General features: G+C 37.7%; 1 protein-coding gene across 2 annotated transcripts; it reads left to right on the forward strand.

Moving 5' to 3' along the window:
* Nucleotides 1–189: 189 nt before the first annotated feature.
* GCC2 (GRIP and coiled-coil domain containing 2) lies at nt 190–27,512 on the forward strand. Of its 2 annotated transcripts, XM_063392680.1 has the most exons (23): nt 191–347; nt 3,222–3,284; nt 3,938–4,022; nt 5,098–5,165; nt 6,279–6,383; nt 7,191–9,653; nt 10,329–10,398; nt 11,087–11,187; nt 11,269–11,367; nt 12,910–13,029; nt 14,423–14,587; nt 14,956–15,060; nt 15,609–15,771; nt 16,330–16,430; nt 16,558–16,635; nt 17,316–17,453; nt 19,448–19,569; nt 20,993–21,169; nt 22,362–22,579; nt 23,998–24,192; nt 24,963–25,102; nt 25,888–26,089; nt 27,180–27,512. In XM_063392680.1, the coding sequence occupies exons 1-23, from the start codon at nt 246–248 to the stop codon at nt 27,248–27,250; spliced, it is 5,151 nt and encodes a 1,716-aa protein (XP_063248750.1). In that variant the 5' UTR covers nt 191–245; the 3' UTR covers nt 27,251–27,512. The 2 variants fall into 2 exon arrangements, with proteins under 2 accessions (XP_063248751.1, XP_063248750.1); XM_063392681.1 differs by lacking the exons at nt 20,993–21,169; nt 22,362–22,579; nt 23,998–24,192; ... (1 more) ...; nt 25,888–26,089; nt 27,180–27,512 and adding an exon at nt 19,836–19,940 and having other exon boundaries at nt 190–347.
* Nucleotides 27,513–27,545: the final 33 nt, after the last annotated feature.

Raw genomic sequence — 27,545 nt, forward strand, 5'->3', positions numbered from 1 at the left:
CACTGCGTTGCGCTTAGGGCCCCCCAAAACAGGGAATAGCGGGGTGCGATCGCGTTGCAGCCGTACCCCGTCCCCTTTGCCCTTTTTATAAGGCGGAGAACACGAGGTCGGCAGTGACACCCACTTCCCCGCCCACGGCCCGTTCCACTCGGGCTCACGCTCCGAGGCAGCGGGCCCCGGTCCCGGCCCCGCCCGGCGCCCGGGGCGGCGCTCGGTGACGGACAGGCCGAGCCCGGCGAGCCGGGATGACGGAGGCGGAAGCGGCTCGGGGAGGATGTAGCGGCGCTGGCAGCGGCTGTGGCGCCGCGCTCTCCCCGCCCCTGCAGCCGGCCGGCCCCGCCATGGAGGTAACGCGGCGGGGGGAGAGGGGCCCGGAGCTCTCGGGGGCACCGCGGCGGGGGCTGGTGCTTGGGCGGGGGTGGTGACCTTGGCAGGCGGCACGGGGAGCGGGGAAGGCGCGGCCCAGCCCCTCCCACTGCGCGGGTTCTGTCCCTTCCCTTGGCCGCCGCCTGGCAGCCCCCGCGCCTGGCGCAGCCCCGGCGGGCGGCAGCCGTGAGGGACGGCGGCGGTGGCAAGGGGGGCCCGGCCGCTGCCTCTGCCGCTGCCCTGCGGAAATGCGAGCGCCGGTGCAGCCTACAAGGGGCTTTTTTAGTGCCCCTCCTGCCTAGAAGGTGGGGACGTGCCCCAGCAGGCAGTGCTGGCTCGAGGGGAGCGACACTCAGGTGACACACGGCCGGGGCGGCGAGTGGGTGCTGTGTGAAAGCACCCACGGGCGGACAAGGGTTCCTATTCCACTGAGGTGACCCGATGTGTTAACAGTACGTCAGCTGTGGAACACCTACCAACACAAGCAAATAAAACCACTGAAGTGTCTCTGCCTAGCATAGCTTTCATAAACACCTAGGCAAAGCCAAAGGCAACATTGAAGAGTTTTAAGTTCACACATTAAATTAACTGTCCTGGCAGTGTCTATTAGAATGTGCTCTGCCACATTCTACTAGAGGTTCAATGCCACTGTTGGTTGAAGCCATTAACAATTCAAAATGAGTTTTGATGTGACTTGGTACACTTAAGGTTGGTGATGTCTTATAGTTGCACATTGCTCAGAAAGTTGCTATTTGTGGTGGCCATTACTGCCACAGTTCACAGCAAAGGCTAACGTACTGCATTTATGCACTGGTTAGGCTGTCTAAGAGTATGTTAAGCTATTGCAAAAGTAAAGGATACATAGCAGTTAAAATACATAGACTGTCTTGATGTGTGGCATAGTGTATTGGGTAAAGTAGGCTTGAAATAAAGTCTAAAAAAAGAACGTATGTATGTACATATCAGTAAACTATGGAAGCATCCAGATTTCAGAATGGAGGACTATGTAGGATTGTGTTGGGTTTAAAACTGTACTTAGTAGCTGCTGGCTCACAGCTTGGATGCAACTAATCAATGAAAAGTTCAGGGTTTTTTGGTAGCTCATCTTCCTCATTTTTCAACTAATTCAAGTGGGTGAAGCCTTCTACATGAGTTGCCTTTGGTTTCTGTTACCAGAAAAGCAAAACTGTTGTTTTACACAGCATGTCACTCTGCCTCTGTATGTATTGGCTTAAAGGAGTAAAAGTATTGTGAGAGGAAAATTCATTTGACCTTGCTGGGTTATGGAGAGTGGTGAGCTGTCATTTTCTGAACAGTATATGCAGTTTGTTAAAATTCATTGTGCTGTCCGAGGGCTAAAATATTAGGAGTGTAAATGTTGGCAAGTTTTACATGCTTAGAAAATCTGAAACTTTATAGCTTTTTTTTCCCCTAATGCTGTGTAACACATTTTTTCTAGTAAGTTTGCTTTTGCCATCTTAAAGATAAAACCCAAACACTTAGCATATGTGTTACATAGATGACTGTAACTGCCTTTGTCCTTGATCAGTACTTGAACTCATATTTCTAAAGATGATGCTTTTTACTATCTGTAAGACCTGTTCCGTCTAAATTATTAGTGATTGTTCATTCTCATAGTGTTCAGATCCAGTTTCATTCTTCCTTAGTTTCTCCTCTAAGGGTTTGTTTTTTTTGGCAGAATGAAGAGAGTAGCAAAATAAAAGTGAAGGTGTGTGTGTATACATACGTACATACACACACACAAACATCTATATATATATATAAAAGTACAAATATTTATATATACACCACTTTACTTTTATACCCATGCACATATGATAGCATGAAGAAAAAAGCAGGGTAAAGGTCAAGGCTTGGAAATGCCATTCCTGATATATTGGAAGCGTCTGTTCCCTTTTCCTTCGCAGCATCGTGGCTGCATACATTTCTTTGTGTTCCTGATTATACATAAGCATATCCCATATAAACACTGCAAAGCAACAGTCTCCCAGATTAGATCTGTGCAAGTTTACAGTACTGAAGGCATTTTGCATGTATTTTAGGGATAGGGAGCCCAGAATTTGCAGAGCCTTTTCAGATATGTTTGTCAGGCCAGCAATCCTAGTGGGAACTAGAGTGTTTTTAAAAAAACAAGAGAGGGGTTATAATTTGTCCAAATGAGCCCTGACTTTGCCGAATCTTTTGGAATATGTTTGATAGGCTAACAATTGTAGTGATAAACCAGTGTGTTTAAGAAGGAGACAAAAAAAGATTAGGAACTTACGTGGTTCAAAAGTTCCTAAGGTTTGATTTAACTGCAACTCCTCTACAAGGTGTTTTTTTGTATTTGTTTTTTTGTTTTTGTGGGGGTTTTGTTTGTTTTTTGTTGCTTTTTGTTTTGGGTCTTTTTGTTGGGTTTTGGGGTTGGTTTTTTTTTTTTTTGCTTTGTTAGTTTGGGGGTTTTTTGCTTTTGGTTTTCTTGCCTTTTTTTTTTTTTTTAATGACTCTTTTGAGAACAAGGTAGTGAGTCATGCTTTTGGAACTGCTTGTAAATAAAATTAATTTGCAATACTGTATCAGCCCTAGATGTCCATTCAGCAATGGAATCATAAGATCATACTGGTTTGGACACTGGGAGCTTTCTATTCTGCTGTTTTGATAATCACAGTAGATCATTTTCCATCATGTTTCTGACTAATCCTAGAAATATATGTTGTTTTAAAATTTTACTTTAATTCTTTTCTTGTTCTTTCACTATATTTAGTTAGTCTCTCTTTGAAGACTTTCAGTTAGTTCTTTTGGTAGTCTTACACTAAAAAGTTCATTACTGCAGATTGTATTTTGTTTTGTTGTAGGTTCAAGATGCTGGGCAGGAGATGGTGGCGTCTTCTGGCACACCAGGATCAGGCAAATCAAAGGTAATCAGTCCTCACAAACCGAATTTATTTGGGTATCTGTAGTTCCAAGGTTACAGCTTAGCATGCAAGCTGTGACTAATAGGAAGACAAAGATATTTTTAACATTTCTTCTAGACAGGAAAAATTAACTTATAAACATTAAGATAAAGTGTTTTGGAAACCATGAGAAAAAAAATCTCTTTTTGGTATGTTCACTTCCTGTTATATTTGATAAATTATTAATAGCGTCCAGTAGTAGCAGTCTGTTTCATAATGGACACAGACATCTTTGCATACGTTGGAAGTAAATGTAAACAATGACAATGTTAGGTCAGCATGCTATTTTCAAAATTTTGTTCAAATTTTATTACTGAATTGTAATCCTTCCTAACTGAGTTTTCCTAACTGATGCTGCCAATTGTGTGCTCCAGAATTGTTTTGGAAAAGTACAGAATGAGGACTAGTTTCTGTTACTGTAATTGAAATAAAAGAATTGGATAACAGAACATCAGTAACTTGAACTGTTCTTTGAAATGTTATTCTTCTCGCAAATGTATGGTAAGAATTTCTAGTCCTAAATTCAGTTTCTTGGGAGTCAGATGCTAAAATGCCTTGTTTCTAGTTCCCTCTGGGTTAGAGGAAACTGGTTTCTCTGATACATATTTTTTTTACAGCTGGACACATTGCCCAAAGAAGACCTCATCAAGTTTGCAAAAAAGCAGATGATGCTTATACAGAAAGTGAAGTCAAGATGTGCAGGTATCTTACTGGACAGTGCAATTTCTGCCTTAATGCTTGGCACTACCTGACCTTTTCAAATATCACACTGTGTTTTTGATAGGTAGATTTAAATTCTAGGCAAAAATACTACACTTTATTTTTCTTCAATTATGGTATTTATGGTGGGAGGATAAGGACTGAAGTATTTGATTAAGAAAGACAAGAAAAGAAGCATTGCTTTTGTCAGGTATTAAATTAATTTTGGTCTGACAGTATGGCATGACTGAATAGTGTAGCTTGTATAAAAGTTGAAGTGGGATTTGTCATTGTCTGTTCCCCATATTGGTGCAGGTTGCTTTTCAGGAAGCAAATGGGAGAAGGAATGTCTGATTTTTTTTGCATAATTAGTAGAGTATTGTTGGTTGTAGAGTACAATGGCTTCTTTAAGATAGTTCGCTACTTTGTATTTGATCATTTGTTGCTTTTAACAAAAATGGTAAAATATACCAAACAAAATTTTATGCTTAACGCCTAAAAGTGCCTGTAAATTTGTGCTCTCATGTGCCGTCCTTCTCCACTCTGCTGTCCCTTTTCCTCCAGTGGCCCATCACTTGGGTTGGTGTCACTTCCCTTTGTTTGGACTGACAGTTTTGCTGACTGCTGGTAGCTGCCCACTGAAACAATAAGGATACAGAGATAGGCTATATCAGGCTTTCCTCAGTGTGGTTATTCATAAGATCTTGTTCTTTCTCTTGATGCCTATTTTTAGAAAAACAGTAGAAAGTATCTACTGAGTATCTTTCCTCTGATTTAAATTGACCATGAAATAGAAGGTAAGATGATCATCGGAAGAATTTCTATCTGCTGTCCCTCTACATAAGCAAGGAAGTTTTGCTTCCTCAGGAAACCATGCTCGGTGTCAGGACTGGAGAAGTAGTGCTGAATATTTGTTCTCTTTCCATTAGTCCTGTCTGTCAATCGATAACAAACAAAAATTGATGAAGTAAAAGACGTTTCTGATTTGATAGAAGTGTTGTCAGGCACGGGCTTTACTAGAAATTTGCTACTGTGATGCAGAATCAATTCATGCTGTGAAATTTCTTTACATTTTAAGAACTGGAGAAAGAAATTGAAGAACTCAGATCTAAAGCATCTACTGCTGGAGCTGATGATATTATTCAGGTAGGAATATGGAATGGGTTTCTATTGTATTACGTAAAGTTAGCTGAAATAAATTCACAGAAATAATTTGATAAATAGTAAATAGCTTGAAAACCATTATTCAAATTGAATGGAATCAACCTGCAGGAATCCAAGACACTTCCTAAAACATTTTTTTTTCTTTCTCCCCTATGTCCTTACTCCACTTGCCAGCAAACACCCTTGGTTCTGTGAGGAATACAGAGTAGTACACTTCCCAGGCAGAACTTATCACAGCACTTCAGTACTTGAAGGGGGCTTATAAGATGTGGACAAACTTTTCAGCAGGGCCTGCTGCAATAGAATGAGGAGTAATGGTTTTAAACTAAAAGAAGGTTGATTTAGATTAGATATAAGGGGTTTTTTTTTTAACAGAGGGTGTTGAAACATTGGAAAAGGTTGCTCAGAGAGGTGGTAGATTCCCCACCCCTGGAAATATTCAAGATCAGGTTGAGCAACCTGATGGAGTTGGAGATGTCCCTGCTCACTGCAGGGGGGTTGGACCAGGTGGCCTTTAAAGGTCCCCACCCACCCAAACTATTCTATGACTATGAATGTCCCCACAGCAAGACTTTTCCTTGTGTGGCTGGTTAAACCAGTTTTTGTTTATTTTGGAGTGACCATTGCAGAAAGACTCCAGCCATTTAGAAAAATTCTGAGACAATCATTTCATAAGATTAGAAACACATAATTAAAATAACAAGTCACAAGAAATACTTTTAGGATCTGTCTTTCTCAGGATAAGGGTCATAGTATATGAAAGTGAAAATTGGTAGTAAGGAGGAATTTCTCAGAGAATCGTTTTGAATAATTTGGATGGAGATTTCTACAGAAAGGGAACTTCACCACCACCACCTGGTAATAAAAATTTATCTGATCACAAGTACAAATTTAAAAGGAACCCAACATCATTGTTTTAGTCTACCTATTTTATATCAGTTGTATTTGGGCTGAAAGCAATTTTTAAAACCAGACTGATGTGTTTATTTGACAAAAAGGGTCATAATCAATATGTGAGTTCCTATATTTTTCAGAAATCACTGTTTCCATTGTTAAGAAACTTTTCTTTCAATGATCTCTCTCATTTAATATTAGGCTCTCACAGAAAGGCTGGATGTTGTGCTTCTGGAAAAAGCTGAAAGTCAGCAGCAGTGCATAGTCCTGAAAAAGGAAAATATTCAAATAAAGCAAGAAGCAGAGGTACTGAAATGAGCCACAGAACATTACTGAAATATTTTAGAATTATATTTATTTTCTAGATTTGCTTCTTGTGTATCTAATTTTAATCTTTCTCTTCACTTACCTGTGTTCTATCTCTTTAAAAAATCTAAAACAATATAAAGGCTTTATATATTAAAACATATTTTCGCTGTACCCGCTAGTTCGTAGTAATAAATAAAAAATTCTTACATACACTGTCTAGTTCCACAGCTGCGAGAAGAATTCAGTCTGTGCTTTAAAAGCCTACACAGACTTCAGTCAATCAGCTCTGTCTTTCCATGGGAGCACAGGTTTACCTTTATGAGGTAAACCTTTAGATATTCATATGAGGTTTACCTTCAGATATTCATAAGAAGGAGCCTGTCAGCCAAGGCATCTGTATTATATCAATAATCTCAGTTAATAATAAAGTGAAGACTGAATTGCTTGCAATTGATGGACATTGTTATATTCCAGATACCTGAATTTAATGCTTTAAAAGTAATCTGATCTTTAATACATTATCAGAATAGTTGCTAAAGCTGAACTCTGTCGTGACCATGTTGTGAAATTATGCAGGTAAACATGATTTAGGACTTAGTTTTCCTTTCTTATTTTGCAAATGTTCTTGTACTCTGTGCAGTGTCTTCTGAATTGAGTTGTCCTTAATACAGTTAGATATTTAAAGACTATAGCAGTTTTTAAAACCGAGTACTACTGCGTTTTCTAATTCATTATTGTAAACAGTTCACTTGGAAATTCTGTGTGCTAAATTACCAGTATTTAATAATTTGCTTGTTTGCTTAGGCTGCAGTGGCTAAAACAGAAGAATTACAGAAGCAACTGGAACAATCAGGAATTGACTCTCTGGAAGAAATAAAAGCTCTGAAGGGTGAATTAGCAAATGCACAATGCAAGCACAATGAGGATTTAAAAAAGCTGAAGATGGAATTAGATAAACAAGTGAAGAAACAAATGGAACTGGTGGAACAGGTTGAATGTTACAATGATAGTCAAAAAGAAGTTAAAAGATTACAAGATGATGTCCAAAGAATTAAATCTACTTATGAGGAGCAGCTTTTGTGTCTGAACAAGCAGTTGGAAGCTGTGAATGAAGACAAAAACAAAGAAGTGACAAATCTGCACGAAACTATTAAAAGCAACTCTCAGTGTTACCATAATGAAATAAAAAATCTGAATGAAGAACTTAAAAACTTAAAAATTGCCCATCAGGAAGAGGTGTCAGAACTAATGCATCAGATTGAAGTATCATCTAAAGAAAATGAAGAAAAGCAAAATCAAATAAATCAGTTACAGCATGATTTGGCAGAGAAAAATGCCAAGGATGAAATGTGTGCTCAGACTGACCAGCGTGAATATGACTTGGAGCAGCTGAGAGAAGTCTTAAATAAAAATTTAGAAAACAAGATAGATGTTGCAGATACACGAGAAGAACCTTGTGTAGAAGCAAAAATGGAAGAAAAAATTAGGTACCTGGAACAAAGTTTAGAGGAACTCCAGTCCCAACATAGTATTTTAAAAGATGAGTTAACTTATATGAGCAATGTCAAGATAAAACTGGAAGAGGAAATCCATCGTATGAAGGATGAGTACTTTCATGAGCGGGAAGACTTGGACTTCAAAATAAATGAATTGCAGCTTACTAAAGAAGATTACTGCTGTGTAATTGAAAAACTAAAATTGGAGCTTCAAGCAGCAGAACAGCACTATGAAACTGCTGCAAAAGAGCACAAATTAGAGATTCAGACTCTGAAAGATCAACACGAGAGAGAAATTTCTGAACTAAATGAAACTTTATTATCTGGTTCTGAAAAAGAACAGATGGCGTTAGTTTTTGAAATGCAGGAACTTAGAGAACAGCTTGAAAAGCTAACTCAGGAGAAAGAGGAAGCAGTGTCCAATTACAACAGCCTGAGAGAAACAATGGAAACTCTACAGGCTGAGCTAGGTGAATCGGCTGGAAAGATCAGCCAGGAGTTTGAGTCAATGAAACAACAGCAAGCTTCTGATGTCAGTCAACTGCAACAGAAACTCCGGGCTGCTTTCAATGAAAAGGATGTTCTTCTTGAAACTGTAAATCGCCTCCAGGAAAAACTGTCATCTAATCAGTTAGAGATAGAAGAACTTAAATGTAAAATTGATAGTCTTCAGGAAGACAATAGCACAATGATAAGCTCCATTGACCAAAAGGACATTACTGTAAGAGAACTGGAAGAGAAGATCATTGCTCTTACTGATCAAAACAGGGATATTTTAAATGATGTAAAATGCTTGGGTGAAGAGAGAGAAGCCCTTCAGGAAACGTGCAAGCAAGAACAAGTTAAAATTCAGGAACTTCAGCAAGAAGTAGATGTTGCTAACCAGTGCAGTAATGACCTGAAGCAAAAGGTAGAGGAATTAACAGAGAGACTGAATGAAGCTTTAACTTCAAAGGGTGAAAATGCTCAAATGCTAGAGCAGCTAGAAAAACAGATTGAATCTCTGGTGCGTGATAAAGAGCAGCTTTCATCTGAGGTGTACACTCTTCGTGAGGAAAATAAGAAACACATTCAGGAAAAAGGTGAATTAAGTGAAGAGCTGGGAAAGACTACATCTGAGAAAGATAGTTGTTTAGTATTAAAAGAACAGTCTGAAAACTTAGAAAAGAAACTACAAATGATCACTGCAGAAAAAGAGCATATATCAACATTACTTGAAAATGAACAAGTACACACATCCCTTGTAAGAACTCAGCTGTACCACCTACTTGAGCAAGTGGGGTTCAGCATTTCAGATTCTAATGAAGAACATGATTCTCTTAACTTGTTAAAAATTGCAAATGAATGCTTGTCAAAAATTAAAGAAGAGCAGTGCCGTGCTCTGCAAAAGGAGGAGGAAGTAATTAGTTTGCAGCAAGAAGTTGAGAGATTACAGGAAGAAAATGCAGCTCAACATAGAGAACATAGATCTCTGATTCAGGATTTTGAAAAAGAAAAAAATCTCTTGAGAGAAGAACTGGAAGGGGTGTTGTCTGAAAAAGAAGCGCTTCAACGTGATATCGAGGAGCTGAGGAATGCCAGTGAAAAAACAAGGATTGAAAATCAAGAGCTTTTAGCTAATACTGAAGAGATCAGTCAAAAACTTGCTCTTTATGAAAGTCAAATACAAGAACAGCAAAAAGGATCTGAAAAACAAGACGACTTAAATTTCATTCTGGAACAAAAGGAAACTGAGCTTAGAAATGTGAAAGACGAACTGAGTTCTCTAAAGGTTATATTTTGTTATTGAAGTATAAAGACTAAACCTCTAAAGTCTTCAGAATTAAGGTTCAAAAAATACTTTCAATTCTCTCTTTTCTTTTGTTGTTTTTTTTCTTGGCCTGAAAGTGAGTCTCCCTTCTAGAAAGCACATATTTCTGAGTTTTCTAGCACCTCAGAATTCCCTTCTTTCCCCCAGGAAAAAAAATTAAACAAAACCAATCATAATCCTTTTTTCACAAAAGTTGCTTGTACTTGAACCTTTCTTTCTTTCAATATCCCTTGAAGCAATCAATTGACTAGATGGAGTAACTGACCTGGTAATCTTTCACCTCTAACTTTCTGTGGTTCCATCTCAAACAAAACTGCTTGATCTGCATTAGTTAGCTTCAGGTCTTGGGAACTGCTGATTATGTAAAGCTGACAGCTACAGAATGAGGATGTCTCCCCTTTTTTGTCCTTGGACAGGATGGAAAGCATCTCTTAAAAGATTGGAATGTTCTGCTTTCAACCTAACTTTCACAAGGCTATTATGAAGCTGTTACAAAGTTGCTCATAAAGGCTTTCCTGGTAGTAAGAACATAGACACTTCTAGCTGTAGCTAAAACTTCTGGTGGCTTGTTAGGGACAAAACAGGTACCACAAAGAAATTTTTGTAATACTTCTTATGTCTTTGTTTATAATACAGAATTTAATGGAGACAATGACTGAGAAAACCGATCAACAGTCTTCAGTAGCAGAGCTTCAAGAAAAAATTGGTATCTTTCTCACTTTTTTCTTTTATAGAAATGGTTTGGCTTCTTTGGATTGTTCCTTTTTCTTTCTTTGAATGATTGTCCTGTATTTCCACAAGTCGAGGAAGATGGGGAAGTAGATATTAATGCATCTTCCTACATCATTCCTTCCACTGGGGATTTAAAATGTTGATAGCAATTGTATGTTGGATATGATTTGATACTTTTTAAGGCTTTTTCTCCCTCTGTACATCTGTCTATAAACAGTGTAGTGGATTTAATCTTTGTTTTTTAAATGTGGAAAATATACCAGTAAGAATCCCTGAGGCTACCAGAAGGAAAGGGAAGCAACACTGCCAAAACTACTGCTTTATTGCAGTTATCCCAACACATTAGCAGGAAAATGCTTCTGAGTTGTTAAATTTGTATAGAAGTAGACAGGAATATGGCTCTTAACTGTGATGGAAGCTTCTGAAATGGGGAAAGATTGTCCAGGAAAAGATTGCCCCTAAGCTTTCTCTGTGTCTGGATGTTTTAGCTTCAAATTAGATGCGTAACTGAATGAAACACTTGAACATCTCCCCCTGCTTTATATTTTGTTTGGTTTTAAAGTCATGCTGATGTCGGTGTTCTAATTGAATTTAATTTCATTTCCCTTCTTGGGAAGAAATGGAAAGGTGTAATTTTTAATTTTCTTATGTATTTATCTTAGGGATGCTCGAAAAAGAATCTGCCGAAAAAGGAGACAAGCTAAGTAAAATTAAAGTGGTTGCTGTGAAAGCAAAGAAAGAATTAGATGCCAGCCGAAAAGAGGTACCTTGACTACTCCCTAATATGAAGAAGATTCTGCATGGAGGGGCTTTGTTTTAATGACACACACTTCTTTTTAATAAGATGCAGACTCTTAAGGAGGAGTTGGAGTTGGTTCGATCAGAAAAAGATCAGTTGTCTGCTTCAATGAAAGATGTAATTCAAGGAGCTGAGAGCTATAAGGTAAGAATAATGCTGCATTCACAAAAGACGGTAAGCTTTGGATTTGAAGCCTAGCCTAGATATACATTGCTATTTACTTGCACAACTATGTTTGGCAAAAGAAATTGTGTCAGTGCAGCTGGATACCAGAATCAAGAATGTAAGGTTCTCTTAAGGGAACCATTCAGCTGCTGTCAGAAGAAAATGAGACTCTTCCCTTCTACTGGAATGCTATTTTTAAACCTTTTGAATCTAGCATCATAGATACCAAGCAATGTGTTGCTAGGCAAAACATAAATCCCTGTGAATTCTGCGAAGTACATAAAATTTAAGATCAGTTTGAAAATCCTTTAATGATGGAGACAAACTTGTAATTCCCTGGGAGCAAGTCTTGGAGCAATTCTCTGGGTACATGAAGCAGAAGCAGGTGACTAGTCAGCATTGCTTCCCCAAGAGAAAGCTGTTACTGCAAGACTTAGGAGGAAAAGCTGTGGGAACTGAGGTTCTGTAGTCTGGAGAAAAGGAGGCTCAGGGGAGGCTTTATCACTCTCTGAAAGGAGGGTGTACTCAGGTGGGGATCAGTGTTTTCTCTCAAGCAACAAGATAGGACAGAGGGAAATGGCCTTAAGTTCTGCCAGGGGAGGTTCAGATTGGATATTAGGATCAATTTCTTTATGAGAAGGGTGCTTGAGCATTAGAACAGGGAAGCAATGGAATCACCATCCCTAGCATTATAAGTAAACACAGCAAGCATTTTATATACAAGTATATAAAGTAAACATGGCACTTAAGGGTGTGTGTTAGTGATGGATTTGGCAGTGTTGGGTTTACAGTTGGATTCAATGATCTTAAAGGTCATTTCTCATCTAAATGATTCTGTGGCATCATTGAGAATATTGCGTCCAGTCTTGTCCCTCCTTCTCCCCCCAAATACAAGAAAGACATTGATAACTTCAAGTGATTTTGGTGGAGGGATGACCGAGTTGGTCAATGGACTGGAATAAGCGATGAGAAGTTGCTCAGCCTGGAGAAAACTTCAAAGGAGCCTAATAGGAGTCCTCCGGTACCTACGACATTATGAAAGAAAGAGTCAGGTTATTGATGGTGGTGCAAGATAAGGCAGTAGTCCTCAACTGAAAGGAGACATTCCAAGTGGATACATGGATAAACATTTTTCTGCTATGAGAATGGTCGAGCTTTGGAGTAGGTTGCCCAGCAGAGTAGCCATCTCCATTCTTGGAGGCAAGCCTTGGAAAGACCTGATTGAACAAAGCTCTGAGCAACCTGGTCTCATCTCACTGCTGACCGTACTTTAAGCAGGAGGGTGACGCCTGCTGAGCTCAGGTCTGCAAGTCTCCCAACCTGAATTATTCTAGAATGTCATAAACTGAAAGGAGTTTCTCCCAGAGCCTTTAATGGAATGATAGCTTTAATTTCATTCTGATATTTCTGATGATGCAGCTCATATAATGAAATACTAGGTAAGCAGACCTCAGAGGTATACAATGTGCTTATGCAATACATATTATAAAAAATTATGCCTTTGTGTTTGTGTGTGTTAAGAATCTTCTGATGGAATACGACAAGCAAGGAGAACAGCTGGATTCTGAAAAAGGCAGAGCAAATAATCTTGAACGTCAGATAGATGACCTCACAAGACAGCTGCAGGTGTCATCCGAGCAGGTCAGTTCTGTGTGTGGGTCTGATCTTTTGATAAGTACCATAAAAATTAGTTTTGCCTATTGGGTGCAAGTTTTAATTGTGTGATTGTTACTATAGCTTCATAACTTAGGTTGTGTTTTGAATAATGACTTGAAATTCAGAGTGGTTTGTTTGTTTCTTTTCTAATATCTTACCTGGGCCGTGACTAAGATAAATATATCTAGAATGTCTGAGTTTGTCAACAGAAAGAGTTTAATTTATCCCAGGTCAATTTACAGAAAAGAACAGATTATCTCTGGCTTGATTTTGGACCTACAGCTCTGCTGCAAGTGTCAAACTGCAGCAGACTCTGACTGCACACCTACACTTCTCATGAAGTGCAGTAACCTTTAACTGAGACATTTTTTCTCCTATTTCTTAACCAAAATGTGGTTTTGGGGTTTTTTTATTTTTTGTTTAATCATCAGAGTGTTTAAATATACTACATGAATTATAGATTTTGCACTTTTCACAAGGATGAGACTTCAAAATGCATTGTAGAGTACTATAGTGGCATTCATAGGAGTCTAAGATGGTAATTAAGGGGCTGTGAGACACATTTTTGCAAAGCTAGCTACAATGGGTTTGGTATTTAGGATTAAAACTCCCAGGCCCCATACACCAAAGATCCACCTAGGCCACTGTTTCCTTACAAACACAAGCCAATAGTCAATAGCATAGGAAGAAATTAGAAATAACAGTATATATTCTGCTGATTGTGCAGGCATTGCATTTTTCAAGTTTGTTATAAAGAATTTGTAAATAAAATACTTTCTAGGTAGTTGACATCTTTCACTTATACTTCATTCTTAATAGGCAAAATAAAGACTAGGTTACATCATTGAAGATGTCAAAATTTAATCTGTTAAAGTCATTGCAAAAGTATGTCTGATGCAGCAGAGTTCTTACACTGTACTGATGGATGACTTGGTGGTTCAGTCAAAGCTTGCAGTTCAGCCTTTTTTAGGAGTTAAAAGTATGATTACTTGTTTATAAATATAGCAGCTATATTTGAGTGTGGCAATAAGTATGGAAATACTGTGTTGTTGCAAGGGGAAGGTGATAATGCAGAAAGCATAAATTTTTGCGTATTTTTTTCAGATTTCTTTTGATTCTTGCCATTTTACAGAAAGCTGGGCAAATTACCTGAACAAAATTACCAAAGTGTGCTAATGGCTTTAATTTCGCCTGTTATTAATCTGATTTAAAATAATTAAGCTGGACAAGACTCATCTGTAGGAGTGTTGTTTGTAAGGGACTTGGATAGAAATCAGTGTTGGGTATTTTTTTTTTGAAACATAGAAAATATTTTATCTGTTAACATGGCACATAAATTCAGCTTATGTTTTTTATCATTCCATTGTGCTGATTTCAGCATGATCAGTTACGCTCTGCTAATGAAGACCTCCTGGCTCGTGTTGAAACACTGCAAAATAATGCCAAGCTGCTGGAGACTCAGATTCTGGAGATACAAAGAGCCAAAGCAAAGGCTGACAAAGAACTGGAAGCTGAAAAGCTTCTAAGAGAACAGAAAACAAAGGTAGTACTTCATAGTGAATGGGCTGCAGCATTACTTTCAGTGGATGTGATTTCTGTTAGACCTTTGTAAACTGTGTTTTTGTAGATGCGGTTCCACACTTTCCCTCTGTGTTACTTGACTTTTTTGAAAACTTGGTCTGTTCATTGAAAGAACTTTGCAAGGCTGTCAGTTCAGTTTAGGGGTAGTTATACAGAATGTGAAAACCATTTTATAGTGTTGTTGGGTTTTCTCTGATTTACAGTGGTTTCCTAAAAAGGAGTCAACTGTCTTTGTACAATGCAAGAGTGTGTGTGTGTGTGTAAGTGTAGAAAGATACTGGCATCTATTTTGAAATTGCACTGCATAATTGACAATTACTTAAATTTCAGGAACATAGTGGTACTCTCCGAGAAATGGAGGAGCTTCAGATGCAACTTCAGAAGGAAAAGAAACATCTGCAGAAAACTATACAAGAACTAGAGCTGGCCAGAAAGGTAGAGTTGCTGTCCATGTTAGTGCTTAATGAACTACTGAAGATTTTGGCCCATCTGGATGTGTTGAATGCCTCCCTTTCTGTTCTGAGGATTTTAAAGCCAGAGGTTTGCAAAAAGGAGGATGGGGGGGCTTTTGCCCCTGGTTGTGTGCTTGGAGAGCTGAAATGCACTTTTGGGATTGGTTTTGGTTTTATTTTTTGTTTGTTTAGCTTAGGTTATGTAGCCTTTCATGAGTAGAAATAGGAGTAGGGTTCAGATGTCTGGAGTACATGTACAGTGCAATTTTAAGAAGTTGCCCTGGTTGTAAGGACTAAAGATGACAGAAACTAATACATATAAAATAGCTACTGATAAAACTAGCAATAGGTTTTTCAAAGCTTTTGATTCCTGTTTGAAAACAGATTATTTACTGAGGATATGGAAACCAAATGGATATGGATAGAGACAAAATCTTTGTCTGATGGGCAGTATAGTTTTTTACAGAATTACAAAAGTCTTAGCAGCCAAGGCAAATTGTAAGCTCTAACGTTGTTTTGTGTTCCTTACAGGATGCTCAAAAGAGTACACTGATGGATATGGAAATAGCTGATTATGAAAGGCTAGTAAAAGAACTTAATCAAAAGATTACTGATAAAGACAGCAGAATAGAAGATCTTGAGCAAGAAACAGGGATTCAGAAACAGAAACAAGAGACCCTACAGGAAGAAATAAGTGAGTAAACTATAAACAGCAGGAGTCACTATGGTATAGTTAGCAGTGATAAAAAATACAACTCAGAAACAACTTCTCAAGTCAGCAAGTGAGGGTAAGCTTTGCAGGGAGTACTAAACTGTTGCATTAGGAAAGCAGTTTTGTCTTAGAGGAACATTTACTACGTTATCAATCACTTAATCCAGTGTACAGCACTTAAAAGCCAATTTGCCTGTCTGACATAATGTGTTTCTTACCTGATTAAGTTACTCATAAGTTCTAAATATTGGTGACTGACAAGGGTTTTCTTTCTGATATACCTCACTCATAAAGCTTTACTGATTACCATATGGTTAAAAATTCCATTTCTTCCTATGCTTAAGTGTAAATCTTAAAAAACATTTCACTTATTTTAAGATCTTTGTGATAACTTAGGAAAAGGATACTAAAGTTACTCTAAGCTACTTGTTTGCAGCTCTTAAGGAATCTGTTAGAATTTGTTTAAGTATTTTCCAGCAATTTTAAGGAAATAAAAGAGGGGAAGTTTCCTTTGCATATAATCGTTGTTTTCTGCATTAGAGTCACTTCAGTCAACTATGCAACAGGATGAGGAAAGAAATGCCAAGATAAAACAACTCCTGGTGAAAACCAAAAAAGAACTGGCTGATTCAAAACAAGCTGTAAGTCCATATGCTAATGACTGTGTATGCTATTTTTAAACTGGATTTTAAAAAACAGCTGGTATCTGAATTTTTAGATTGCTGAGGTGGAGGTTTTTTTAATATCCAAGTCATTTTTATCTTGCAGGAAAATGACCATCTAATGTTGCAGGCATCATTGAAAGGGGAACTGGAAGCCAGTCAACAGCAAGTGGAAGCCTATAAGGCAAGAAACTTCACTTTTTTGTTAGTACGAGTTTTCTCATTTAAGTAGTAAAGGTGTGACTTGTACTGGGCACATGGGATATAAGCTGAAGAATAAAGAGGTGCTATTTTTACTTCCAGGTTACTGGCTCTTTTTCCTAAATGGGTTTTGTCTGTTTGCTGCTTTCCCCTAATACTTTTCCCTGTGATTTTCTTTAGGGGGATTTACCCTGTCTTTTTCTTCTTTCCCTTTCCACCAAAGGAGAGGACTGTGGAGTTTGAAGCTTTTAACTGGAATATATTTTAAAATGATTCTTTAAAAATGGAAATTGCTCAGTTTAAAAACAGAAAAGCACGGCATTGCCAGCGAAAATTTTAAATGTTGTCCATCTGTATATAGAGTAGAAATAGATTGAAATGTAATGAAAGAAGCAGGGAAGGGAGAGGGTTTGGCTTTCTTAAATGCTGCCACCCCACCATTGTAATTTTATCTTTAATTCTCTCGTTAAACAACACCAATTTTTAAAAATTAATACATGGTAACCCATGTCTATTTTTTTATTCTATTTTATTGGATTTTAATTTCGTATTCACCAGCTCTATGCAGGAATTACTGTAATTGAATCCTAGGTTCTCAGTATGTTCCCTTGGAGAAGTAAGAAAAGTTTTTGTGATGGTGAAGTTTTCAACTGACTTTTTCAGATTCAAGTGGCTGTACTGACATCAGAAAAGCACAAAGCTCAGGAGCAGCTGCGAACATCTTCGGAGCAGCACCAGCGTACAATGAGTGCTTGCCAGCAAAAAATTGCAACCCTGCAAGAGGAGTGCAGAGCAGCCCAGGTATTCCAGTGGAAGAAGTAATCTTAGAAGCTTAAGAAGGGGAGATTACTTGCACACTCTGCTTCTTCAAAAATACTTCGCAGATTTTGCACTTTTCTCTTTTTGTCTTTCAAGTACTGTGAAATACCCCAGTAATTGAGTGGTGGTATAAAGGACAAGCCAGACTGTCCTGGTTGAAATGTATCTCTTGGGGTGAAATATCTGGACTTGCATACTTCTATTTCCAGTAGTGAAAAACTTGTAGTAGTGGGGAGCCAGGGTTTATTTAAGATGATCAGTAAAGTATAGATTCAGGGAAAAGAAAAGAGCACAAACAAAAAAAGGAATATAACTTGCTTCATATAAAACCAATTAACACAGATACCACTTTAAAGAACAAAAGCTGTGGAAAATACATTTGCAAGCACCTTTTAATATGCTGAAATATGAGTATCTTCTTAATTGGCTGCTGAACTACATGGAAAACTGACACTGTTGCTGAAGTTTATTAATATTTCTGGGATTTTTTCTCATATAACACTGTTTGATGGTCCTGGAATGCAATGTTTGCATTGGAGACAAACAGATTCAAAATATAGTAGGACTGTTATGTTCAAACCACCTTTAGGGAGTTTACTGCACTACTCTGTGGTAGGCCTGCATCCTGCAGGTAAGCAACAGCTGAATGCAGCCTCTCAAAATAATTTCTACATTTTAAAGAGCTGCACTGAAATGGACAAACTTTTTGATTGCTGCTACAGGAGGTTGCCTTAGTTGTGCTGGTACACATGGATCATGGTTTTACGAATGTATTCTTCATACCTAGGTATGAAGAAGTACCTGTCTGTTGTGGCTTGTTTTGTGATGCTGTGAAATCTGCAAGATTATAGATCTTCCATATTGGCATGGCTTGAACCTCTTGGAAAATAAACTTTCCTATTTAGATGCCCTACATATGGAAAATAGATGTTTTTACAAGGTTATTAGCAAAGGAACATTCCCTCTAAAGGAAATGTGGACACCAATGCAGATAGTAGAAAATAGAAGTCATGCTGACATTTAAGGCTGTGTATGTGAGGACTTAGGAATATTCACACAGTTTGACATGAAGAAAAGCAAAGGATTAATTTAAAGAAAATGGCTGCAAATGTACAGACTCTGAAAATCTGGACCAGTGGCTAATCAGAGTCAGTTCTGTAGAATTTCAGCCACCAGTTTGGCTGAAGGGAAGTTTCCAAAATTCTTCTCTTTGGATTTTAGTTACCATTTTAGTTACCACCTGTTAGTGGAAGTGACTAATGAATCCATTGATCTTGTCCTATGATTCAAGAAAGAAAGCCTGTGTTAGTGGTTTGGGTTTTTTTTAGAGGAATATGCAACGTAAGTACTGGAAGGATGGCAATAATCTTTGCTGTATAGTGTACAGTCAAGGAGGAAGCTACTATGATGTGAGGCAATTTTCTCTGTGTCCACAGAAACTCAGGCAACAGATGAATTCAGAAGAAAAGACAGACCAAATACCTGTACAGTCAACCAGAATATTATATCTTGTGCTAGGTAATAACACTGCAAGACTGACTTAACTCCTCAGAATTATACATAACCTGATGGCACATCACAGTATTGGAGGGAAACAGAATTATAGTAGTATTGGAGAGAAACAGAATTCTACCTCTTCTAGTATTTTCTGACATGTTTGCCTTCATTTAAGGCTGTTCATAGAAACTCTGGCTTGTGAATCTCTTGGTTGAATGCAGTTTTTGAATTTTCAAGTATTCTTTCTTTAATACCGGTATGTTGAAAATCAGTGTCTCAAGCTTCACATTATAGGATACTCGGTTAAAATCTAAAGAAACATTTTCTGTTATGGTGGTCACTGTTTTAATTATCTATTTTAAAGAAGGAAATGCAGCAGGTGGTTTTAATTTTTTTCAGTGTAAGGTGTATTTCATTATAGAGAAATAAGGGAGCAATAATCAATAGTATAACTTACAGGTTTGTTTTCTGTGTGATAGGCTGAACAAGCATCTGTTACATCTGAATTTGAGAGCTACAAAGTCCGTGTTCACAATGTTCTAAAGCAGCAAAAGAATAAATCTGCTGCTCGGACAGAATCTGAAGGAGCCAAACAAGAAAGGTAAGACTAACATTTTTACTTGATCTGTAATCTGACTGTGGCACTGCCTATCTGAACAGGAGAAATAATTATCAGTTTCTACTGTCGTAGTGCTATATTAGTTTCTAATAGCTGGATTTATCTTTTTAACCATTATTTTTGTGTGGATTACCTATTATTACAGTAAGAAGGTGAAGTAAGGTCTTAGGAAGTTTTGCTCACTTTGAACTTTTTCAGGAGTTGAGTGGTTTAGCTCTAGATACCAATGCAGTCGTCCTTTCCAGCAGATTTATGAAATCCTGTATGTTATATCATGTGAGGAAAGACTTGGAAGAAAAGAGTTACACTACCAAAAGTTCCCTGAAAGTCCTTTGAGTACAGTCATAAGCTAGGTGAGTTTAGATTCGCTTCAGAAAATGTCTCAACTCACTGCAAAGGTCAATCGGTTTCTGCAAGTTATTTTTATAAATCATTGATGGCTGCCCTTGGTGACAGACTGGGCGTTCATGTGAAATGTCAGGATTCGTTTGTGACCCAGACCTGCAGTCGGTACCAGCAATTGCAACCAAAAATCCACCAGAGGGCGACCTGTGCCTTGTTAGAGGACTCGGGTCTAGGGTTGGTTTGGGGGTTTTGAAACACTCTTGCATTGGAAGCAACCAAACTGTAGGAGTTGCATTTCTTTGTCTCTACTTTTTGCAGAATTTTAAGAATTTCTGGTATTGTTACATTTTTTTGTGAAAGAGAACCATCTTGGAAGCAAATTGGATAAGCAATAAACAGATGACAAATGGTTCCCAAAGAAATTATAAGTATCAACTCTAAGGATTAGTGAGATACACAGTTCATGAGATAATGGAGGTGTCTGCATATATAAACACAGAAATCAGTGAAAAAAGAATGTGTGTTACTTAAGATTTTTTTCTTCCCATTCTTTCTGATATTGAATTGTTTTCAACTAACTGAGTTTATCTGTTACGGGCCTGATACTGCTTTTGCAATTTGCTCAAAATCTGCTCCAATGATTTGTGCCCTGTATTTGGTCTTATTGAACTGATGTGCATTTACTAAACAAACAAAAAAACCCTTCACCACTTTCAGGAAGAAATTTTTCTCCCATTTGAATCCCATATATTATTTTCCTTTTGTCTTGTCCCTCCTTGAAGTAAAAAGTGCTGTCAGTCATGCTTCTTACCCCAATAGTTGTATTCCCAGCAGTTCAGATGGGATGTAGCAAACCTATTTGTATCTGTGTTGAAACAGGATCTGATTGTTTCTGCTGTAACCACATCCTAAGATTATTTTGGTCTTAGTGCTGTGTTGATTTATTAATGAATATGCAAATTGGATCAGCTGTCCAAAATGTTGTGGATATCACATAGGTTCTGAAATAATGTAATTATTTTAAATGCATGTTGTGTATTCCTTTTTCTTCCACATGCAGAGAACAGTTGGAAATGGTGATAGATCAACTTAAAGTTAAGCTGCAAGATGCTCAGCATAATTCACAGATGAATGCATCAGAACTCCAGGCACTGCAGTCTGAACACGACACTCTGCTGGAAAGACACAATAAGATGCTGCAAGAGACTGTTGCAAAAGAAGCAGAACTCCGTGAAAAGTATGATCTGCTGATGAATAGATATCAATATTTTATTTTATTTGAATTTTAGGATCTTAGCATGTAGAAGCCTATAATTGTACTTCACAAAGAAAGGGCATGTTGTTAAGAAAGTTAAAGGAATTTTCAAAAGGATTGTTTGCAATTTTTCACAAGCCATGAGAAGTTTCCACAGTGACAATGAAATAGTAGTTGATTGGGGAATTTGAGATTTTTTCAAGCTTTCTACCTCTTAACTATCGGATTGAAAATTTAACATTTTTTAAGCACATTGACTATTTTTAAGTCTAATGCCCAGCACCACATTTGTGTTTTATTGCTCTACTGAATTTTTTGGATGTTTCCTATTAAAAAAAAAATAAGATAGTTATATGCAAACCAAACAAGTTCACTGACAAAATACCCAGTTTTGTCCACCAAGTGCCTTTCTTACAGAAAGTACTGTATTTTAAGTTTGTGCTTGTCACAGGCTTAATTTGCTGTTTCTTTCAAAATGGAAGGAATCTGTTTAATCTGTATCACTTCTTGTAAAATCACGAGTGCCTAATACTTGAGCTCCTCAAAAAGAGTCTATCATTGTCTTCTCCATTTTGGGTACAAAGAAGTTCACATGAAGCATTAGTTAGTAAGTATGGATTGATATTAGGAACTGCTGACTTCTTGTCACTTGTCTTTGTACAGTTTTATGTGTTCCTGATAGCTACATAATGATTCACTGTAGTCAACCAAATTATGTTCTGCATTTTTCTGGAAACAACCCATTTCACAGTAGTTCCCTTTATACCTAGACACTAGTCTTTCCTACTCTGGCTGTGTTTAAGTCTGTATGCTTATAAAGGTAAGTCCTGGGCTTAGTTTTTCCATAAATGCATTTGTTTAATTACTTGTGACTTTATTTATTTACCCAAAGATGTCTCAATTTTTTGTTCTGAAATAGAAGTCAAGAGTTTATATATATGTATAAAATTTATATAGAAGTGCATTCATATAATAAGTAACATGTAACTTTTTCAGTCTCAGATTTTCCCTGTAAAAATAGTACTTTAAATGAAAAAAGTTGCATGCATAGTCATTCTAAGATAATCATACACGTGAAAATTGAAAACTGCCTCAAACTGTAAAAACTTTGAAACGTAAAACTTAGAGTGTTTTGCTGCTTGTGCCTTACTGTTTGTGCATGCACTGTTTCCAGACTCTGCACGATACAGTCTGAGAACATGGTCATGAGAACAGAGCACGCCCAGGCATTGAGTCAGCTGACAGCACAGAATGAAGCTCTCCGGAACAACTTCAGAGATCAGGTCAGGAACCTGCAGGAAGAGCACAGGAAGACAGTGGAGACACTTCAGCAGCAGCTCTCTAGAGTAGAAGCTCAGCTCTTCCAGCTCAAGAGCGAACCAAGCACTAGAGGTAACTTCAGGCAGAATACCGGGTTTTTGTGGGTTAGTTACAGATTTGTGTACCTCTGTCTGAAGCTAAAATGTGCTTACAGTGTTTGATTTTGTAAAACCACCAGCAGCTTTTTCTGGAAAACCTGCAGCAGATCACAATCAGTCCACAAATAAGAAGTCAGGAATGCATCTTTGTTATTATTTACTGTCACTTCAGAATCCTAATGTCCTTGAATACATCCAGAGGAGGGCAACAAAGGTGGTGGAAGGGCTGGAAGGACTGTTCTATGAGGAGCAGCTGAGGACTCTGGGTTGGTTCAGTTTGGAGGAAAGCAGGCTGAGGGCAACCTCATCACTGTCTTACAGACTCCTGAGTGGGGGAAGTGAGGAAGGAAGTGCTGAACTCTTCTCCCTGGTATCCTATCACGATAGGATATGTGATGATATGTGATGATATGATATTTCTTACTGAGAGGGTAGTCATCCTCGGGAACAGGCTTCCCATTGAAGTGATTGATAGCCCAAACCTGTCAGTGTTCTAAGAGGCATTTTGACAATGCCCTTGATAATGTTTTACATTTTGATCAGCCTTGAAGTGGTCAGGCAGTTGGACTAGATACCTGTTGTAGATCACTTCCAACTGGAACTAGTCTGTTCTAGAATCTGCATCATGGATACCTGTTCTACAGTATCTGCATTGTCAGACAGATGGAGGGAAATTACTTTGTAAATATTTGGTGTTCTTCTTATCTCAGGAACAGGTTGTCTCAGGTTTTGGAGCATGCTGGACATCTGCCTCAAGTATGAAGTATAAAGTTAAAGAAAAGTGTAATTGGAAGCTGTTTAAAGAATGTTTGTTAATTTGTATACATGCTATTTATTATACTTGTTATTTGATCCTTCTTCCAGTTTAAGATTTTACTGTCTTCAATCTCAAGTGCTATTTTTGTATCTGTAAAGTTACTAATCAAGGTGTAATTGGACATTTGTCAAGCAGCAGTAACAGTTTAAGAAGTTGCCGTGTTACTACTGAAGTAGAAGGGTCATGCAGATAGTAATAAAACAGAAGAATTTACACTTCCCATAGGACTGGTTGAAACAAAAGTGAAATCTGTTTTGCATTAAAGGTATTTGTTACTCTTACCATAGCTGAAACACATCTTCAGGGAGATGTGCATGAAGGTATCATAGTCACTGAAATGAAAGTTGCCGATCAAGTTTGGGTTTAGGACCAGACTTTGATTGGAATGGTCATTTGGAGGTGAAAGGCTGTATTTTACCTTTATAAATGTTATGTGTGTATCTGGCTTTTTCTTTTTGCTTCACCGTTCCCTACATTTTGAAGACTATTTTATGTACCACTCCCAATCTGAGTCACACCTAGGAAATAGCCCTCCCAATTTTACTCTGAAATGAACATCAGTAAGTATCTTTCAGGTCCAGCTGTTTCAACTCCAGCAACAAAGACCTTGAGAGAACGGCGGAACGCTGACCTTCCTGTCCTCGATGTGCACTCTGTCGCTAGGGAAGAGGGAGAGGGGATGGAAACAACAGACACAGAGTCTGTGTCCTCAGCCAGCACCTATGTTCAATCCTTGGAGCAACTTCTGAACTCACCAGAAGCAAAGCCTGGTACGTAGAACATGGCTTTCAGCAGCGCTTGCCTACACAGGTTGCAGAAGTTTGTACACTCAACATATTTTAGAGCATTGTGTTTTCATGGTTTTAGCTGCAAGACACAACTCTAGTCAAGTGCCACTGAGTTTACACTGTCCTGAACTTTTGTAGGGGTTTTGTCATTGAGTAAGGCCTAACAGTAGGACATTCCTACACGCTTTAGTGATTTAAAGATTCACATTTCTGAGCTTTTAAAGGGAGAAGACTGGGTGAGGAAGTCAGTGAATAGTTACAGAAGTTTTTGTATTTTGGCTGAGTCTCTGATAGAGCCAATTAAGTGCTGATTTAACCCTATTAATGAAAGGATAAAATTTCTGTTCATCTTAATTAGGCTTATTAAAACAGTACTTTATTCATTTAGTAGCCCCCAAAAACCAGAAAAATACATGGTAACATAATGCTGTTTTAAAAGTCTGCTGAAGACTTCATGGATAACTGTTGAAAATCTCCATTTATGAGTAGGAAACAAGGAATAAGTTAAAGCCAAGTATCTTGAGGTACTCTAGAACTGTTTTGCCAGTCCTCTTTTAATATATAAATAAAAGTAGATCAGAAAATAAGCATGTAGCAGCAGCATTGATGCCTGTTAATGCTGAGTCTGCACTCTGACTTTGCATGAATTCTTTCATAAGAAACTACATTAACCAAGTTGTGATGTTAAGTTAGTATGAAGTAGATGGAAGTGCTTTTTCCTTCTCTTAGTTTTCTTTTCCAATGAATTGCAGAACCATCTCAGTGGCAAGCAGATCTCACCAAGGACGAACTGATTCAGAAACTAAACACAACAACTAAGAGTGCTGATCACTTGAATGAGTTACTTCGTGAATCAGAAGCAACCAATGCAATCCTAATGGAACAAATAAAGGTTAGCAGACACACAGGAGATGTGAGGACAGCTCTAATTCCCATGATCTGTTTCTTAGACCAGATATCTTTCAGAAAATCACAGTCTATAAAATGTTGGTGATATAAAACTTAATTTGGAAGGGGCTTTGATTCCACAGGTCTAATTAGTGCTTCCAGAGTCTGCTTCAGTTTTTGGGGTTTTTTTCACCGCTGTTTCTAGTTGGGTAGGCATGGGAGGGGATGGGGAGAGGAGTGTGGAGTAAAAGTTTCTGCAAAAAGCCCCCTCAAGAGTTTGGAAATGTAATGTTTAGTAAAGGGTCTGTACTATTTTCACTTAGATACAAGCAGTAAATCCCAAGGGAAGTATTGTCTGGTTTCTCTTCCTGTAACCCATTTTGTCTGTCTTAAGTTAAAAGAAGACACATGAGCTAATGTATGGATGATTTTTCTGAAGGCATTTCTAAATGTACTAAGCTTTCTTTTCTAAAATGCTTTTAAATTAATATCAACAGATTTCTGAATTATTTAACTGTTCAACTGTTGCTACTCTTTTATCTGATACTGTATCTCTATACTGCACAAATTTTATCAAAAACCATTATTTTTAGTCAATAATAAGTTAATTCTTATAACATTATCGCATATATAATTTTCATTGTATTTTTGTCCTGAATATGTTCCTAAATACGCATTATTCTTTCTGAAGCAAGCTGTGCAATTCATTTTTTAGCTCTTCAGAAGACCTTTGTTCAGTTACCCATTAATGAAGCAAGCAGTATTACATATTTTTTTCCTCATCTGCAGCTTCTTAAGAGTGAAATAAGAAGACTGGAAAGAAATCAAGAGAGAGAAAAGTCTGTGGCTAATCTGGAATACTTGAAGAATGTTCTATTGCAGTTCATATTTCTGAAATCAGGAAGTGAGAAGGAACGGCTGCTCCCAGTAATAGACACCATGTTGCAGCTCAGCCCTGAGGAGAAGGGGAAGCTGGTTGCAATTGCCCAAGGTAGGTGGTGTTCAAAATACTGTCACAAAAAAGAGGAAAGGTGAAAAAGGAAAAGGATGTTCTGTGCTGTCTGTTGTGTAGGTATCTGAGAAAAACTTAGTATCATAATGCCAGTGAACTAGTCATAAAACCATTTTCTTTGTTGAGAAGTTACTATTCAGTTTTCAGTAAACAGAACAAATACTATAAAATTGACATAAGATATAATGTCTCCTGAAACATTCACATTTTAGGAAGACAGTGGTAAGGTGAAAAAATTAATGTGTTCATGTTTTGAGTAGAGTTAAAAAAAATGTCAAAATAGAGGTTTATATAATTGAATTATTTTCTTTTCAGATATTCTAAACAGATAACTAAAGTAGTCTTCTCAAGGCAGTACTGCAGATATAATATTAGTTTCAATATAATACATTTAAACATATCTTAAAGTATACTCTTTGTTGAAGAAATAATGAACTAGAGAAGGATATAAAAAGAGTTAGGCATTTGCAAGAAGTTGCACACAGGATTTCTGTGTGCCATAATGTTCTGTTTCTGCTTCAAATACTCTGAGCATTTGTTCCCTTAAAATGCTTTTTAAGGTATTATTTGTCATTTCTCAGTGACAGCAACTGTAACTTCTTGTACTTCATTAGCAACTATAGTTTGTCTTAGAATTAATATAAGCAGTAAGCAACACATTACGTGTAAGAACTTAAAACTTGGGAACAAAATCACATTAAAAGGGGAAGTGTTCAAGTATTGCATTCCATGATAGGCTGTGCATTTGGAAAAATAAGATGTAAGTCAAGTTCATAGCATATTGATGTTGTTCTGGCCCTCTAACGAAGACTGATTGGATTTTCCTGGAGAATGGTGATAAATTACCTTTTTCAGACATTCTCAAGTACCCAGAGTAAAGTAGACTTGGTGGTACTATCCCATATTTGTGTCAGCCCAAGAGTGAGTGCCTTTCTCAGGAAGCTTGAGGACAGAATGTGAAAAAGGATAAAGGCAAGGAGTGGGGGCAAGGTCATGTAACCGAATGATGCAATGTGTAACATAATAAATGCCTAACAGAATATAAAATATGTTTTTCTTCTTCCTTCAGGTGAAGAAGAGAGTACCTCACGGCCTTCTGGGTGGGCTTCGTACCTCCACAGCTGGTCAGGACTTCGATAAAACAGTGGAAATACTGAATCTTTAAAAACATTCCACAACTACAAACCCAAGAAATCTTACTGTAGATCTGTTGGTGTTGTAGCATTGAACTGCAGGGTTTCATTTTTATGTTATTTTCAGCTTTTTAGGTTCTGCTAAGAGAGAAGCCTGCAGTATCTCTGAAAGATGGTCCTGTGTTATGCTCTGGCAGTAGCGAACTGTTTTTCTTGTAAATCTTAAAGCTGATAATAAGAACTATGAGAAGTGACAAATTAATGGCAAATAGCTTGGAAACAAAATTTGTCAATCTGTGATA

The sequence above is a fragment of the Prinia subflava genome, chromosome 3, assembly GCF_021018805.1.
Source record: "Prinia subflava isolate CZ2003 ecotype Zambia chromosome 3, Cam_Psub_1.2, whole genome shotgun sequence".
NCBI classification, from domain to species: Eukaryota; Metazoa; Chordata; class Aves; order Passeriformes; family Cisticolidae; genus Prinia; species Prinia subflava.